This window comes from Lipophrys pholis, assembly GCF_963383615.2.
Source record: "Lipophrys pholis genome assembly, chromosome: 1".
Taxonomy (NCBI): domain Eukaryota; kingdom Metazoa; phylum Chordata; class Actinopteri; order Blenniiformes; family Blenniidae; genus Lipophrys; species Lipophrys pholis.
In genome coordinates, this window is record NC_137635.1 from 36,154,201 (window position 1) to 36,172,768 (window position 18,568).

At 41.7% G+C, this 18,568-nt stretch overlaps 1 protein-coding gene across 1 annotated transcript; it reads left to right on the forward strand.

Moving 5' to 3' along the window:
* Window positions 1–1,570: 1,570 nt before the first annotated feature.
* xrn1 (5'-3' exoribonuclease 1) lies at window positions 1,571–16,708 on the forward strand. Its single transcript, XM_080458091.1, has 41 exons — window positions 1,571–1,746; window positions 2,743–2,975; window positions 3,411–3,508; window positions 4,144–4,253; window positions 4,330–4,440; window positions 4,534–4,619; window positions 4,746–4,833; window positions 4,953–5,121; window positions 5,239–5,306; window positions 5,696–5,893; window positions 5,987–6,156; window positions 6,875–6,964; window positions 7,119–7,275; window positions 7,600–7,719; window positions 7,832–8,001; window positions 8,151–8,268; window positions 8,563–8,658; window positions 9,277–9,380; window positions 9,640–9,774; window positions 9,885–10,047; window positions 10,280–10,393; window positions 10,487–10,585; window positions 10,667–10,782; window positions 10,883–11,029; window positions 11,174–11,263; window positions 11,393–11,528; window positions 11,647–11,703; window positions 11,989–12,121; window positions 12,211–12,280; window positions 12,923–13,109; window positions 13,198–13,287; window positions 13,412–13,495; window positions 14,328–14,372; window positions 14,583–14,663; window positions 14,783–14,914; window positions 15,005–15,140; window positions 15,236–15,399; window positions 15,484–15,597; window positions 15,693–15,798; window positions 16,000–16,181; window positions 16,268–16,708. Exons 1-41 carry the CDS (start codon window positions 1,672–1,674, stop codon window positions 16,589–16,591), a joined length of 5,166 nt encoding a protein of 1,721 aa, XP_080314217.1. The 5' UTR covers window positions 1,571–1,671; the 3' UTR covers window positions 16,592–16,708.
* The last annotated feature ends 1,860 nt before the right edge of the window (window positions 16,709–18,568 follow it).

Sequence of the window (18,568 nt, forward strand, 5' to 3'; positions counted from 1 at the left end):
ACGTAGAATAAATGGCAGAAATATAATAATAAAATGAAATAAGCAGCCACTTAGGATAATAATCTAATGCAGACACAATAATAAGTAATGGTTTGCTTTCATTTTGTTGCACAGCAAACGGTCTTTAGAAAGAAGGGTTAGTTTTGACAAGAGTCAACAGAATTGCGAGACTACAAAATTTTCATGGGTGCATCTCACACACTCACCTGTGCTGCTAACAAATGCATATCATTTACAAATATCAGTCTGATGGTATAATATGTATTACCAAGAAGTATTTATACAAAGTTAAACAGTGTATTCAACATCTACGAATCCAATTGCTCTCCTTTTTTCAAGAGCACTTTTTTTCTTTAACTGCTAAAAGACACAGAGCAGGCTGTACTTCCTGAGGAGACCGCGGTCCTTCAACATCTGCAGCAAACTACTGTGGATGTTTTATCAGTCTGTTGTGACCAGTGTCCTTTTTTACACCGTGGTGTGCTGGGGAGCCAGCACATCCAAGAAGGACACGTCCAGACTGGACAAACTGATCAGGCTGGATTCTCTGGTGACGGTAGCAGAGGTAAGAACACTGAATAAGCCGCTGGACATTATGGACAATACCAGACACCCTCTGCACACCGTCATCAACAACCAGAGGAGCATGTTCAGTGAGAGACGGCTTCTTCCCAAATGTCGGACTAACAGACTTAAGAACTCCTTTGTCCCTCAGGCCATCAGGCTGTACAACTCCTCACTGGGGTGGTGGAGGTGACAGAGGACAGAAGGGAAGTAGCAGGAGCCGCCATCCACCTCACCATCCTACATCTCACATACTATATACCATAAGGCAAAACTGTACAATATCTAATTGTCTATTCACTGCAAATGATCATACTTGTGCAATAATTCTGTCTGTAACCACAGTGCAATTTAACGTTCGGCCACTTTCACTCCTATATTTTGTTAGAAGTGTTATTCTTTTTGCCATTTCTATATTTAGTTAAGTTAAGGTTAGTTAAGAGTTTATATTATTTTCTGTACTCAATTTTGGTAGGAGTTTTATTTACTCTTTTTACCATTTCTATATCTAGCTAAGTTAAGGTTGGTTAAGAGTTTATATTATTTTATATTTTTTGTACTATATTTTGCTAGGAGTCTTATTCTTTTTGTCACTTCTATATTTAGTTAAGTTAAGGTGAACGACCTTTTTCTGTAACTCATCTTTGTTACCCTCTGTGTGCTGCTCCTCTTCTATTAAGCTGCTGGAACTCAAATTTCTCTGACAGAGTCATCCCAAGGGATAAATAAAGCAAAGTCTAACGTCTAAAGTCTACTGTCAATTCCTTTTATGCATTTTATGAATGCAACATAAATTGAATATACAATAAATGAGGGAGATTATGAGCTGCTCAGTGCTTAGTTGAAGATTTATTTCTAGATCGTTTCCTTCAAAGTGAAGGTCAGTCTTGTACATTTGCATCATTACGTAGATGTACAGAATGCACTTCATACATTTACGCCATTGTTTGATTTTTTCTTCTGGCGGGAACAACAAACCCGGAACAATTGTTTCCCGGACAGCGGCGGAGTGTTTTGGCAGACGGACAGAGGAACAACTAGCTAATGATCGGCCGTTGGAAACTGATCAGTGTTTTTGTTTCAGAGCTTTAAACTTTTGCCGTGAAAATGGGAGTTCCGAAATTTTACCGATGGATCTCGGAGCGCTACCCTTGTCTCAGCGAAGTTGTGAAGGAACACCAGGTAGGAAACCCGTGGTGACTGTCGGCGATAGCCGCGGCACTAGCCGTGCTAGCTGCCCGCTATCAGCGAGCTAAATATAGCAAAGCCCACAAACTTTTATTCCACAAAGTCTACCTGAGATTTTCCTCCATGATTTTGCTATTTTCTCATTTCTGGACGCCTTTTACCCATTTACCTCCCATCAATTACAGTGAAAACAGTTCACACAATTAAAGAAATTCCTATAGTGACTAGTTTGTTATTTGTTTTCCGCGAGGACAACTGTTAGGAGAAACAAGTCAAGATATATTTTTTTTAATGCGTTATTACAATGTAGTTTAGCTTCATGACAAACAGATCACGGACTACCTTTAATCTTACGCCAATGAGAAAGTGTGGTCACGTTACTGTTACCAGCTGTTTTATTGCCAGCTCTTTAATGTTTACCGTGTTAATTGAATGGTTTTATCTGTGTGGTCAGCCACATTTCATTACATATATTTATAGTATTGATTTATTTCATTTCGAGATAACAGCTACTTTATAAGTATTGGACTTTTCTCCTGTGTCGTATTTCAGCGTATGAGCAGTCGTTTCATCAGCTGAAGGTTGTTCGGTGTGACTCTCGTTACATAAGAAATTTATGCCGAAGCAACAAAAAAAACAGGTTTCTTGCATAAACGTCCGCATTTTACAACAAATATATTGAAAAAAAGTGCCAGATTTGAAGGTCACTTAAGGTCACTTCACAAAATCCTTTTTATTAAGCCCATATGTCAGTGTTATGAGGGAGATTTTATTGTCTTCGTGTCAAGCCTGAGGAGCCCACTAGAAGGCTTTTGTCAAAAACGTTAACAATGAATGGCTAGCAATTTTAGAGAGTAAATGAATGAAAGCTTTTTTTTTATTTATTTATTTATTTTTTAACAAATCGTTCACTTTCTAAATAATGCGATGGTCTGTTTTCAAAGCACATTACACCATTAAAATGTTTTTTCTTTTACTTTTTCACCTCAGATTCCAGAGTTTGACAATTTGTATCTGGACATGAATGGCATCATCCACCAGTGTTCTCACCCAAATGACGAAGATGTCCACTTTCGAATCTCGGAGGAAAAGATTTTTGCTGACATCTTTCATTACCTGGAGGTTCTCTTCAGGATTATCAAGCCACGCAAGGTCTTCTTCATGGCCGTGGATGGTGTGGCACCAAGAGCAAAGATGAACCAGCAACGAGGCAGGAGATTCAGGTAGAGATTAACCATTATTATTATTATTATTATTATTATTATTATTATGACCATAATTACCATATCCACATTATCTTTAAAGACTGCTTCATGGACAGTACATAATTTTCTTGAACCAGCCATATATATATATTTTTTTTTTATTATATTAACATGCTGTCATTGTCATGTTGAAACTTCTCCTTAATTTTTTTCTAATCAACATGTAAACTATAGTTTGCTTATATAATTATACACAGTGTGGTGTTCCTGTATATTTGTAAGGTTACAGTAGCAACCCATAGTAATATATCCTTTATTAAATAACGTTGACTTAACCCCAAACAGACTGGATCAAGATTATGCTGCTCCGGTTCTAAGAACTAGTGGAGAGAAGAAAACGTTTTCAGATAATGGATTTATTTTTTGCTTTCCTTTATATCTGCTTGTGTCCAGGTCTGCCAAAGAAGCAGAGGATAAGATAAAAAAAGCTCTGGATAAAGGAGAGGTGCTTCCCACGGAAGCTCGTTTCGACTCCAACTGTATCACTCCTGGTAGGAACGATCCGCGGTTTAACACACAATAAACACCACATTCAAGTTGATAAACAACATTTGTTTTTCCATTTTTCAAGCTCATTGGCTGACTGCGCTAACTGACTATGTTAAGTGGTTATTGCAACAGTAAAATGTTAAGTTGTAAGAAGCACCAGAGCTATGCATGTATGGATGGGTTTAAGTTTCGTTTTGAAGAATGGTAACACCCAGTCTGGTTTCACTTATTTAGTTTTGTTAGTTTACGTTAGCAATAACGCTGTGACTCAAATATCTAGTGAGGTGTACAGGTTATACATCTTGCTGAATAAAAATTTTGAATCTGCAGGTATCAGGACAGTAAAGTTAAGCAAGCCATAATCTGATCTCTGATCTGGACTTGGCTGCATAATTCACACCATTTAACATCATTCACACTTGGATTAATTATTTAATGCTGAACAAACCATACAGGCACACTGTAGTTGGAGTTTAGTTTACTTTTCAGCGTCATTGTTGCAGCTGCATTTTTCTAAATACTCTAATGGTCTACAAAGTTCCATTGTGTACACAATGACTGTTTTATTAATGTGTAACATGCCACATCTTTTTAGATATTTTGCATGACCTTCTGTCATATCAAATTCTGCTTACAGGCACAGATTTCATGGCGAGACTCCAGGAACAGCTCAAGTATTTTGTCCACAACAAGCTCTCCACTGACAAGCTGTGGCAGAATGTCCGAATCTACCTGTCTGGTCACGAGGTCTGTGTCTGTCTGTTATTACAAGACTTTATTCATTGCCTGGATTGACTGATTTACATATTTCTTGTGCACATAGACCCCCGGAGAGGGAGAGCATAAGATCATGGAGTTCATTCGGTCTGAGAATGCTAAGCCAGATCACGACCCGAACACTCGACACTGCCTGTACGGCCTGGATGCTGACTTGGTACGACTTACATTCAAATTATGATATACACCGGCTCAATCTCCTTTGAGGCTCACTCTGTGGTTTTTTTTTTTTTTTTACTTTATGTTGTAGGTTATGTTGGGTCTGACAAGCCACGAGCCAAATTTCTCTCTGCTCAGGGAGGAAGTTCGCTTCGGGGGAAAGAAATCCCAGAAAAGGTTCTCTTGCTTTTGATTTTGTCTGATTGGAAGAAGAAAAATGACAACAATCCAGTCTTTTCTGTCACATTCAGTTAAATCTTGATGGTTTTCTCTCGTGAACCTTGATCTTTTCTTCTCCCTTAGGATAACTGCTCCAGAGGAAACCACTTTTCACTTGCTTCACTTGTCTCTGATGAGAGAGTACATAGACTATGAGTTCTCTGAGCTCAAGGTAAGACACACACAGATGTCATGGGAGGTCTTTCTAATGGCCATTGTTATTAAACATGTTTGACAGAAATATTTGATTTGTAACCTGCGTTAATACGCTTTTTTTTTTGTGTTTCTCAGAAGTACATGGATTCTGATTATGACCTGGAGCGTATAATAGACGACTGGATTCTGATGGGCTTCCTGGTTGGGAACGACTTCATCCCTCACCTTCCTCATCTTCACATCAGTCACGATGCTTTGCCGTTGTTGTACAAGACCTATATCAGTGTGCTGCCCAGCATAGGAGGTGAGAGACACACACACATACATAAACTTCTAAAATACCTACCAGCTTGTTGCATTGTGATGGCTGTTAACGGTCATAATGAAAGCATGCCCTGAATCTATATGTTATATCTTATAGGTTATCTGAATGAAAATGGTCACCTGAACCTTGGAAACTTTGAAAAGTACCTGGAGAAACTTTCTGAGGTGAAACAAATCTTTTGAGTCATAATTAGTGTCGAGGTTTTGTAAAACATAACATAAATGCCACCGTTGCTTTTAAATGTACATTTTAAGATCAGCTTTTTCGACCAATTTGATTCCGTTTATTTATTATTATTTTTTGTATATCAACTGCAACTATTTTCCAAAAATTAGTTTATTAATTTCCGACAATCAGTGGGTTTGAAAATCATTCAAGCATTCTCACCACAAATATTAGTAAATTAGTGTTGTGCGTTTTTGGTTTGTTCTCTTGTTACATGTTTATCATGACCTTATTTTGGAACATGTTGTATGATGACCGCTTTTCCAAAACAAATTCCATGATGAACGCTCATGTTCCCTGTTCTTCTCCTTTCCCCACATTCCTTCAGTTTGACCGGGAACATTTTAGCGAGGTGTTTGTGGACTTGAAGTGGTTTGAGAGTAAAGTTGGTAACAAATATCTCAACGAGGCCGCAGGGCTGGCGGCCGAGAAAGAAGCTGCTGCTGCTGCTGCTGCTGCGGCTGCTGCTGCTGCTGCTGCTGCTGCTGCTGCTGCTGCTGGTGGTGCAGACAACAGCAAAAATGAGGTAGCAGTGAACTGACTCGATGAAAAACATCCTTCCTTTGACCGTTTCCAATGTGTCTTTCTCTGACACTAGTCTCTCGCGTTATTTGTGTAGGATTCTGCCCTCTGTCTGTCAGCCCTGACATCATCAGAAAAAGCGATTGGAGAAGGAAAACCAGCCGTGGCCGACGACGAGGAAGAGGAGGACGACATCTTTGAAACGGAGTTCAGACAGTACAAGCGCACGTACTATATGACCAAGATGGGTGTGGATGTGGTGTCTGAGTAAGTGTCCAGTTGGAGGCAGTGTGGCAGCACATATACAGGAGTCAGTGTGGGTTGTTAAAACGTGATGCTGGACTGCTTCAGTGATTCATCTCATTTCATTGTATGAATTCACTATTTAAGATGTGATCCAGTATTTGCCTTTTTATAACTCCAAGTATGGAAGCATTTTGGAAAAGTTGGCTTGATATAATCATCTCATTGGCAGTGAATTGGGAATTGATCTGAAACCGATTGTGTTGAGACTTCTGCTCTTAGTATAAGGAAGAGACCCAATAGTAGCCCCTTGATTTGCTCTGCCTTGTTTAAATGAACCATTTTTATGATGTACTGTTTGCCCTGTGCTTGCGAATAAAATGCTTCACACACCCTGAAGGGCAAAGTAGATTTCAGGTTCCAAAAACTACACTTCCACTTCTGCCACCTGACCAGGCACTGCCTATTATAATGAGAAAACGTACTCTTGTTTATTTAAACTCGTACAAAAAGAGAGTAAGTCGTGAATGTGTTGGAACAACATCACAATAATCAAAAAAATGAGGCACCGTTTGTTTAAGATGTGTCTTGGCGTGGTTGCCTTACGAGAAAAACATTGTTGTAATAAGACAATTTGTAGTGAATGTTGAAGGACTGGCTTATCTCCATAACATTTGGAGTTTTTGAAGTGGAGCACTTTGTATGTTACTTTAAATGGTATTTCTTTTCTTTATGTTTCCAGCGAATTTCTCGCAAGTCAAGCAAAGTGTTACGTGGAGGGTATCCAGTGGATCCTGCATTACTATTACCACGGAGTTCAGTCATGGAGCTGGTGAGCATGTCAGATTTGTCTGCGAGGTCAAATTATTTATTGGTCACCTCCAGACAGAAGGTTTTCCAACTTTTAATTATGAAACTTATTTCTTGATTTGAATGTTTTTTTTTTTCAGCTTATCTATTTAAATCTTATGTCTTTATCCATGCAGGTACTACCCCTACCACTATGCCCCCTTCCTGTCCGACATCAGGAATATAGCGGGCCTGAAGTTGACCTTTGACATTGGGAAGCCCTTCATGCCTTTTCAGCAGTTGTTGGCCGTCCTGCCTGCTGCCAGCATGGCGCTGTTGCCCGAGAGCTACCGGGTAACAGATTAAACCTCATTGTACTATCATGTATTTACAGAAGATGTGTCTGCAAACACAAACATCCGTTATTGGTTGAGGCATCCTGCATATATTGTTGCATTGTATTATCGTTTCTATTACTGACTTGTAAAATAAGGCGATTGAATACCTGTGTTCACCGCAAGGCAGACGCTTGTTGTTATTGGCGGTAATAGCACTGAAGACTTAAATGATCTAAAAAGTCAAGATAACATGGGTTCCTTTAAAAATAAAAAATCTGCAAATTGTGGTAAGAATGCAGCTTAAACATTTAAAATATCATGTATTATTTTGACGTTTCAGCACCTGATGACGAGTGAGAGGTCGCCCATCATTGAGAACTACCCTCTTGACTTCAAAACTGACCTCAATGGCAAGCAACAGGAATGGGAAGCCGTTGTGCTTATTCCGTTTATTGATGAGGTACACAGACATTTGTGCACCTAGACTTGGTGAAGTCTAGGTGCAATCATGCTTTTTTTATTGTTTTATTATTTTTAAACTTCCACTCTTGCGCTGTGTGTTCACTGAGCAGAACTGCTTGCTCGCTGCCATGGAGCCCTACAATAACAAAATGACAAAAGAAGAGAAGTCCAGGAATCGTCACACCGAGTGTGCCGTCTACACGTATGACCCTGAAACAGACTTCACGTACAACTCCACCCTACCGAAGCTGTTCCCGGACATTGTCCACTGCCACGTCAGGTAGACGTGCATACATATACATAATTGGCGACATCATCATGTATTTTGAATTGTCATTTATAAGTGCCTCTAACCGGTTTTATTATGTCAAAGCTTTACGCCTCGTGTTCACAGCATTTTTATTGTATTGTTGTGTTTGATGGTTGCAGGAAAGCCTACATTCCCATTGATGCCTGGAAAGTGGCTTTAGACCACAAGAGCAAACGTGTTGACCGCTCCTCTCTCTATTTCTGTGGCTTCCCAACCTTGCACCACATCAAACACAAGGTATTACACAGTTTTACGAGACACAATTGTATTAAAAAGAAGAAGAAAGTCTTGGTTTCGAATCGGAGCCAAATTACATGTCCTCCCCATATATACACGTGTGTTTTCTCTTGGTACTCCTGTTGCCTCCCGCAGTCAAAAAACATACATGCATTAGATGTTATTATTAACAATTCCCTTAAGTGTGACTGTTTACCCACATTTATGATGTACAACAAGCAAATAACATTCAGTAGTCTGTTTGTAACTTCATTTTTTGGGGGTCCTAATTCCTTTTTCATTTCACTTGTTTAGTTTTTTAAGAAGAAGAGCGGGGTCGTTGTGTTCCAGCAGAGTAGCAGAGGCGAGAACATGATGCTGGATATTGTCTCTGACCAGGACTGGGAAAAGGTGAGTTTGTTTGTTTGACCTGGTTTCATGAAGCCAAAGTGATTTTTATGTGTGTAGTTTGATTAAATATAAGACCTTTTCAGTTACAACCCCAATACTGGTGACTGTATTTGACTAATTTAGAGTCATCTTGCATTAATTTCATTGGAGAAGTGCTCGTGTGGTTGAAATTAAAAACACATTAAATGTAATGTAAAAAAAATTGGCGTCGTACATTACTGGAATATTAGTTTGTTTTCCTGCATTTGATGATGTTTGTGTTTTATGCATACAACCTTTATTATGCTCAAAAAAACATATTAAATTAAAAAACTGAAAAGTGATAACATTCATGAGTTGTGCCTAAAGCAAAGTTTTAGAACTGCATTATTTTACCAGTTCTTATGTTAGACCTTTGTATTCCTGCAGAGGCATACTGGTATTGAACATTGTGAAAATTAACTTAGTATGAGTTAGAATAAATGTCTAGTATTGAACACATTTAAATCAGTTGCTTGAAATGTGAGCACTCTTTGTTTTGGCACTGGTCTTGTCCTCTGTTCATAGTTGAGTTCTTCATCTCTGCTTGTTTCTTCTTTCCTTTTTCTTTTCCGGTTGTAATTTTTTTCTCTCTCGTAGCTTTGTGACAATGTTGCTGCAGATGTACTGGGCAAGTCTGTCTTTGTAAATTGGCCCCATCTAGAGGAAGCTCGCATTGTTGCAGTGTCAGATGGCGACACCAAGTAAGCCACTTCCCTGGACCGTCAGCAGTGTTTGTATTTAACATGTCTACTGTATATTTTACACACAACAAAAGCAAAACTCCTTCTGATCAGGATTCTTTTGCTCCCATCTGTGTTTTCTTTAGTAATATATAAATGTTTTACACTAGATAAGAAACTGTTTGGGGCTTCAAAACATCACATGTTGAAAAATCGTCTATGCATCGTCATACAACGAGGATCGGCCACTGGATTTGACGTTTTGCTCTGTTTTTTTCAGGTTTTCTCTGGACGAACCACTGGGTGTCCAGCAAGTGTATGACAGGCCGTCCACTCCGCCCCCCACTAAAGTCACCTGTCTGTCTGACAAAGAGCAGAAAGATTGGGTGAAAGATGTTCAGGGAATTACTGAACAGTAAGCTGCACAAATCTTTTTTTTTTTTTTTAAGAGCGAAAATGCAGCTGCCTGTTCCATTTTCAGACTTGTATTGTTTACTAATTTGTAATTGTTATTCCCCCCCCAAGTTACGTGAAGAGGAAAGGCATCGTGATAAATGAGACTTCGGTGGTTTTGTACGGACAGCTGCTGACAGGAAGGAAATATGTCCCCAAAGCCAATGGGGTAGTTGAACTGGAGAAGCAGTGGTCCAAGCAGGTCCTGCCGCTCGCCCACCAGACTGTGGTGAAGGTACTGGCACACAAATATGAAAAACTATTCACACACCAAAGACACAACACAGTTCAGTATGTAATAGGAAAAAGCAGGAGGAGCATGTTGTTGTTTTTATGCTAAACTGTGTTGACTTTTAGCAGGGCCGCAGCTAAACTGCTAGAAACACTTACTTCCACTATTCAGACATGTTATTTCTGAAGACTAACTCACGCTCTGTTATTCTGCATCTTTGTCCTCATCTTCTCAGGACATCAAGGCCTTTTACTCCTCTCTGCCCTCCTTTAAGAGCTTGGATGAGCTCTTTCCTCCAACCACCTCTGTTTTCATGGTGGGAAACCCTTACTATGGTGCCATGGGAGAGGTATGTTCTCACTCAGGTTAGACTCTGAGAACAGTTGATTGAAAATGGCAGAGCAGAAACGTGGACCGTTTATTCACCTTTTCTGGTTCACAGGTGCAAGACTCCCAGGACGTCCTCAAGGAAGGCAGAGTCCGAGTGGTCTTCAACGTGCCACATGAGCCCCAGCTGGACTCGTTGATCCAGAATCAACACGTAAGATGAAGTTTCAATGAAGTAAATCGATTAGGACGATGTTTTCACTTCATTAATGATATTTGTTTGTGTTTTTCATAGAAATACTGTGTGAAATACAGCCCGGGATACTTCCTTGCCTCTCGGTTGAGCATCACCAGCTATCTGGTCTCCCGCTTCTCAGGAAGCATCTTTATTGGCCGAGGATCTAAGAAGAAGTAGGTGTCATGTTCGACTCCCACAAAGAAATCTACTGCAAAGCTCTGTAGTTATCTTACATTTTTCTGTCCATCTTTTCCTCCTCTTCGCTCTGTCCAGTCCCTGTGGGGAGCAGAAGGCCAACGTTGGCCTCAACCTGAAGTTCAACAAGAAAAATGAGGAAGTTCCTGGGTACACGAAGAGAACGGAGAAAGAGTGGCTCTACTCTGCTGCGGTGGAGGAGCTGCTGGCTGAATACCTGGAGAGGTGAAACAACAAAAACCAGTTCCCTCTTTCACACCTACCGCCAGGCTGCTGCCGTTTTTAATCCCAAATGCATATTTATTATCACATTGTGCTTCTATGTCAAAGTGAACACTGAAATCTCAACACGTCTTGATGCTCTCATAGATTCTACGAGGTGTTTGACACCGTATCCAGAAACAGCCATGATGATGTTTTCTATGAAGATGACATCTGGCCTGGAGTGGACCAGAACGGGTAATTCACATGTACACACTCATATATACACAAATCAATACTTTAGACATTGATTTCAATTGATTTTATAGTAAAGTTCAACATGAAAATTGTTTAAATAAGCCTTTTATGCTGTTGTGAACGTGACAGGGCAGAGAAAGTGGCTGAGATCACCTCGTGGTTGAAAAGCCACCCAGTGAGCTCCGTCAGTAGAACATCATGTGACCTCCAAGTGCTGGACACCGTAATCGTGGAAAAGATCGAGGAAGCGGTGGAGAAGGCCAAGGTGATTCTGACACAGTTTCAAAATACTGCACGCTTCATAAATTCAGTTCACTCCCTCCCATTCAAACAATCACTTTCCCCCCCTTTTTTGTTTAAACCTCTTTTTGTCTTTTACTCAGGTGAAGAAGAGCAGCAAAAAAGTGCGCGTGACAGTCAAGCCGCATCTCCTGTTTAGAGTAAGTCATTTTTACGACATTTTTCAGTTCTTTGTGTTGATAAATTAGCTCGTGAATTAAAAAAGAAACGGATCAAAATGCTGCAGTAGTTTAATGCTGTAGTTCTAAAAAGTGTGTGAAATGGTGTTAATTATTTGAGCAACAAAGCAAAGTACCTACCTGCTTTTAATAATGTCAATTAAGAAACTAACCAATCGAGAAGAAGTCTGGCCAGTTAAATGACAACCATAACAGTCTATTGGTGTTATGCTTTGGATGTGACTGTAAATGACCGTTTGTTTTTAGCCCTTGGAGCAGCAGCAGGGAGTAGTTCCAGACCCGGAGGCAGACTATCGCCTGTTCGACAGAGTCGTCAACATCCGGGAGAGTTTCACGGTCCCACTGGGACTTCGAGGGACTATCATTGGCATTAAAGGAGGTAAACATTAGTTTTATCCACAGATCTCTCTCTCTCTTCGTTTCAAATGTTAACATGCCAGTGGATGACCTTTGCATGTTTGTCTCCAGCGGACCGTGAGGCAGAGGTTCTCTACGAGGTGCTGTTCGATGAGGAGTTTGCCGGAGGCCTGAACATCAGGTAATCAACCCTGCTTCAGTTGTGTCCTCATTCCATCTGTAGTCCTGAGAGGTGAAAAGATTATGACTCAGAAATGAAGGGGTCGCTCCTCGTGCAGTTTCTTTTTTGTAATTACGAAGTAGGCTAGAACGACAGGCCGTTTTGGAACTCACTGCGTAGAGGCAGGCACACAGAGTAGAGCCGGTTCCAGACTGTGACCACCGGTGGGAAACGATGTTGATAGATAAAACCAGCAGATGCCGGTAATGCAACTTTATGGATGCAAACTACCTTCAGGTTTTATCTTAAACATTAATCTTAACATCATTTCTTTTATAAATGAAATACATTTAGAAAAACATCATTATAATAATGATATATACATGACTCTTATGTCGCACTTTTCAATGGTATTCGAAGATGCATAATTTAATTGTTCATAAAATTGTTGCACATGATGTAGTCAGTGTTTATTTTTTACACTGTAAACATACTGTTGCAATGGTTGGCAGTGAAATCTGATTTTTCTTTTACGGGTTTATTAGCAGATGTATAATATTTTCAAGCTCCTTTAGAATAAATATAATAAAAAGACACTTCTATAGCTCTTATGTCAAGTTTGTTTCTTAGTCACTCTTTTTTTTGGGGGGTCTTTCTTCTCAGGTCTTCTTCTTCTCGTGGGTACCGCCTCCCTCCTTTTGCCCTGATCAACATTTCCCACGGAGGTCGAGTGAATTACAAACTCACCGCCATCGTCAAGCCGCAGCCGGCCAGCGGTGCCAACTTCAACACCCAACGCCATCTGGCGGGCCTCAACCACTCCCCGCGCTCACCATTTGTGCCCACACAGGTAAGAGGAGAGACGACGCAAAAAGGCCCAACATGTTCAGTGTTTGAAATTCTTGACTCGATGCCTGTTGCACACTCTCTGCCTGAAGCATAACGGCAAACCTGGTATGGTGAAGGGTTCGTCGCAGGGAAACAGAAGCTCGCCCTCCAAAGGTCCCATCCAGAGACAACAGGCCAAGGTATTGATCATTTCACAGTCCAAATGTGTGCAAATACTGTGGTAGAGTGAAGCTAGTGGAGGATGGCTCGCTGGAGTAAATGAAATACAACAAGTCCTTATTCTTGGTTTGCTTCCCCATCCAGAATAAAGAAGAGTACAATAAAGTGTGGCAGTGTCTGCTGAACTCCGGCCCTCCCAACAATCCTCCCGTTCATTGGCAGAGTAATGTGAGTCTTCCTCTGTGTTTCTATAGAAGTTGTGACCAGTCAAAGAGTGTTTGTTTATTTATAACCTCCAGTGTGTGTTGACTCGGTTCAAGTCATTGCTGCATGTCAGGTCAGTGGAAGTGTGGAAGCTTTCACAGAAGCAATTAAAATGGCAAAGCAATAATAAAGCTAAAGGAAACACACAGCAAACCTTGAAGCAATGTTGAGGGAGCATTGAGTTGGTGGACCATAGTGGCATTTTTGTGATGATAAAAAAGGCAGCTGCTAAACCCGTTGCCTAATTTTTCACAACAAATCTCTTAACTTCGTTCTCTCCATTTATTGGGAGTCCGTTATTTTTATCAACCACATTTCAGCACCGAAAAATAAACCTGCTTAACAACTTTCAAAAAGTTAAGCTCAAACCACATTCATTGTGACGCTCCAAATGATGAGAGACTGTCTCGTCACTGTTCCTACACAATCTAACAACCCACCAATGTGAATGCAATTTAGAAGGAAAAGGTAAAACATTTTCTATTTTAAGTTAATTTACAGTAATATCCATATTTCTAATCAGAATTCTTATATTAAGCCAAAGTTTACATCTAAGATAAGATGGTTTAGGGTCTGGTTATAAAGATAGTTGTTCAATTCCTGTTTTTGTCCAATTCATCTGGACAAGATGCTGAACCTGGAATGTTTCGATGGTTGGAGAGAACATCTCTTAGAAACTGTCACATTTCCTGCGTGCGTGCATGCGTGCGTTTGTGTTTGCTATATAAGTGAAGTCTGTTTATCATAATTTGCACAAACATGTCTGAAATGTGTACGAACGTGTTTCTGCTTTTAGGAAGGACATCACCAACAGGAGAGGAACCAACCCGCCAACAAAGCTGTGAGTGCACGTACACACCGCATGCACTGACTTTCACAGAGCAAACGGTGTAAAACTACAACTAAACTCTTGTCCTGGGGTCAGAATGAAACTGTCCACATCTTCTAAAGAGACAAAATCCCTTATTCACCTCACCAGTCATATCGTTACGGCCGATTGGTGTGTATTATTGGCTCAGTGTGTGTGTGTGTGTGTGTTGACACTTTGCAGGCCCCAGCCGGAGCCATCAGACTGTTGAAGAAAAGTGAAGACGCCAGCTCTCTCTTCCCACTGCAGAACACGGCAAATAAGGTGGAGAAACAAACCCACAATCTGTCACCCTGCGTTTCATCTCATAGCTTTAAGTGGCGGCTGAAAGATAAAGTCTGAGGTTAAGAGTAGATGATATCCTCGCACTTAATCTCATGCAGGCGTCGACTGAATTCGAGGACCTCATTGCCAGTCTGAAGATCGGGAGCCAGCCAACCCCGCCTCCTCCCGCTCTTCCACAGCCGCCTGCGAACCAGGCAGAGGGCCCGCTGTCTCCCCAGTCTTTCGCCATGGTAAACATCGAGGACAGTCGCTCTTCTCGCCAGCTGGCGGGAAACGCTCCATGGTGAACAGTGTGTTTTGTGTGATGGTTGTCGCTCCAGAAGGGGACCCTGGTGCTGAAGGAGATGCTGAAGATCGACAGCCCCGGAGCAGGAGCTCCACCCCCGCAAGACTCGGCCATCAGCGGCCACTCGGCGGGCCAGCAGCAGAACCGGAGACGATCCTCCAAGAAACTAGGTACCAAATTGTGTCTTTACTAAATTGTGTTCATGCAGCAAAGAAGGGTTTCTCTGTTTCTCTCCTTTTTTCATTGCTTCTTTTTCTCCCTCCAGCTGCAAATATGAACATCCCCCTCAGTGACTCGGTATTGTTACCGCCCCCAGTTTCAGCTGCTTCTCCCAACACTGTGATGAGCAGTAAGGTGTCAGAGCTGGCCTGCGTCTGTGCCCGGTTGGGCATGGCGCCCCCCGAGTTCAGCTACATCGGCAACAGACAGGTAACACTTTGTACATTAATAACAAACATCCAAATGAATTTGTCTGAACCTTCCTTCACACTCGTATCTTCTCTATCCCTTCAGGGTCTGGTAGTTTGCCAGGTGAAGCTCTCCAATGGTTTGATGGTTCACGGTCCACAGAGCCAATCAGAGAATGACGCCAAGGAAAAGGCCGCCTTTTTCGCTCTCCAAAGACTGGTAGGCGCACATTCATACAAACGTTTGTATGTACAAACTGTATCATATCGATCTCAGAGTGCTTTAAAGAATTTCCTGCTGCGTCTTTGCCACAGAACTCGGTTGGTTCAGGTTTCCCCCTGCCGCCTGCTCTGTACCAAGGAATGGGTCAGATACGACCTCCACCCTTAGGAGCCATGAACCCAGTCTTCAGCCAACAAGGTGAGTCTGTCCGGCTTACAGGTGTGCAGATGTTTGCAGAAACTGCTGTGAAGTAAAAGTGTCATTGTTTTTATCCACTAATGTGACAAATTATGCAAAATGTTCCATTTAATCATTCGTTTTCGATGAAGAACCCATGTGAGTAAATGAATTAGAGTCTTTTAAGATCTAGGATCTCACAAATGTGCTGTCACTGGTCAGGTGGCTTGCTGTTGCCCACTCAGGGTTACCCCCCCGGCCCTCTGTGGGGAATGTCGTTGCCTCCTCACCACCACCCCAATCAGCCCTTCTTCGGAGCAGCGGGGACCTTCCCCGGTGCCGCCCACCCGCCGCCCGCCGCAACACTGCCCATCGGCTCACACAACCAGTTCATCCCGTTGCAGGTACGCTCGCTCGTCAAATGGAAACTGCTCCGCCGCTTCCACGTCCCGGTCATGTGACTCGTCTCTTGTCGTCTCGGCCCTGACAGGTGACAAAGAAGCGAGTATCTGCCAACAAAAAGAACCAGGAAACACGCGAGTTTTACAGCGCCGCCCAAACCGTCTCCAAGAACCAAGCCCAGCGAGCTCAGGCCCAGCAGCCCTCCGCTCAGTCTCAAGCGCAGGCCGACTCCCGGAGAGCCGACCAGCCGCGCCATCCCGCCGCCAACAGCGACCCGTCGTCGTCCGGCCTCGCGGACTCCACACCACCCCGGCAAAACACGCCAGCGACGGGCCACACCCCTGGCTCCGCCTCCAAGAGGAAGCACAGGAAGTTAGCCGTCAACTTTGGGGCCGCCAAAGTGTCCGAGTGATGAGCTGTGAGCTGGTGTGTGTGGGTGTGAGAGAATGAGGTGTGTGTGTGTCTCTGTCGTCATCTCTGGTAAAAGAAACGCAAAAAAAAAAAGGAACTTTTGTTAATGTAATGTCTTCTGTTCATCCTACATTTCTGAGTGGCGAGCAGGTTGAGTTTGCAAACTAAAGCTTTTTTAAACTCCCATTTTTACTCAAACGTCAAACGACGGCGCTCATCCGTCTCCTCAGTGGAGACCAGAGCTGAGTCGGCGAAACAAAAATCCACGAAAACTGGCATAAGTGGTCTGAGAGGCCTTTTAGAAAAATCTAAATGTCACTAATATAGCTATAGTACAGCTAATGAGGAGCAAAGTGCATTGTGGGACGTGGTAGCATATCTAAATTCTTCTTTTTTCTTTGAATCGGTGTTTTATAGCTTCACATAAGATTAAGCTTCAGCTCAACTAAGGGGAAAGCTCAGATTTATTTCATCAAGCATTTTATCTTTGTAATCCTGCCTTTTCACACTGTTTATATTCCCTTGGCGAGTTTCTGCTGAGGTCACAGGAAACAGAAGAATAGAGGTCTGTAGAAGATATTTAATAGAAAATGTGTTTACTGATTAATGTGTACATTTATCAAGTAACTGTTAAATTGTAATCCAATTTTTTAGAGTTTCTTAATGAGACTCTGTGTTTTGAACAAAAAAAACTATTTTCTTTTAAAATTTGACCAAACAGTTTATTTAGGTTGAGTCATTTTTGCATTTTCTGACTATTACCGGTACTTATTGCAGCTTATTGTTTCTCCTCCTCTGATCTGACCGCTTTCAGCTGCTGCCTCCTTTTAAAGGTTGTTGGTTCCCGTTAGGATCTCAGCCTCGACTGCGTCGTGTCTCTTTTCTCTGACACAACACCTGGCTGAAACTCCCAAAACACTACCCTCATACGACTAAACTCCCCCCCCCCTCCCATAAATATCCTTCCTCCTTCTGAATGTAGTTAATAGTGATAACAATGGACATATTCTAACCTGACAATGGTCGTCTTTTTAATTCTAAATGCGTTTCAGAGGAAAATCCCTCGACTGTCTATTTAATATAAAGTTATTTTTTTATGATTTTTGAAGTGGACTTTGTTTACAACAGTAAAGCCCCAGAAGATTCCTCCCCTTCTTTACACACCACAGAATACACGTTCACTCTTTTAGTTTGCCTGCATAAGAACTCCGCTGGCCTTGTTCCTGTCAGCTACGTTTCAATCTCTGAAAAGCTGTGCTCATGTTCCCCCCCCCCCCCCCCCCCTTTTTTTTTTTTGATCGTGGTCGTCGTTCTAAGCTTTTCATATGCACTCTGCACATTTCAGAATTATTTTGAATTGATGTGTTTTGGGGCCTCAACCATCTTTTGTCCACACACACACACACACACACGATCATGTCGCCACTACAGAGCTGTCCAACGCCAGCACACCGGCGGCGGCAGACCAAACCTACAGCAACTTTTATCTTTTACATTTTGTCAAAACAATCCGATTCCCCTCTGCTGAACCTAAATCAATGATTCCACCGCCCGGTCAGCATCTCCACGGTGATCCAGTCACCTGAGGTCGGTCCAAAAAGGAACCAAGATGATGTTGTGTCTTTTCTCCTTTTGGATGCAACATTTTGATTTCAAACTCTTTTTTTTTTTTTTTTTTCCTTTATTGCATTTTCCTTTGATTTCTTAAAAAAAAGTTGGTTTCTAAATTGTAATGTGACATTTTCATAAGTTGACCTTTTCCACAGAAAGCAGACGTGAAGTAATTAGATCGTCTTTACTCCGAGCACAAGTTTGCACGTTATTGTTCTTTGGGGAGTAAAATCTGAAGTCGCTCACCGATATGAGCCTATATTTGCTTCTCAAATACTAAACAAATGTTAGGGTTTTTTTGGGTTGTTTTTTTTGCCGCCTTCCATCCCTTTGAACAGATACAGCCAGTGTGCAGGTTTGAAACTCG

Excerpts from the sequence above, each read along its gene's own strand:
- xrn1 (XM_080458091.1), top strand. The coding sequence starts at position 1,672 with ATGGGAGTTCCGAAATTTTACCGATGGATCTCGGAGCGCTACCCTTGT. Across the intron at positions 12,281-12,922 it reads GCCGGAGGCCTGAACATCAG|GTCTTCTTCTTCTCGTGGGT; the intron begins GTAATCAACCCT and ends CTTTCTTCTCAG. Across the intron at positions 15,799-15,999 it reads CCCAGTCTTCAGCCAACAAG|GTGGCTTGCTGTTGCCCACT; the intron begins GTGAGTCTGTCC and ends GTCACTGGTCAG.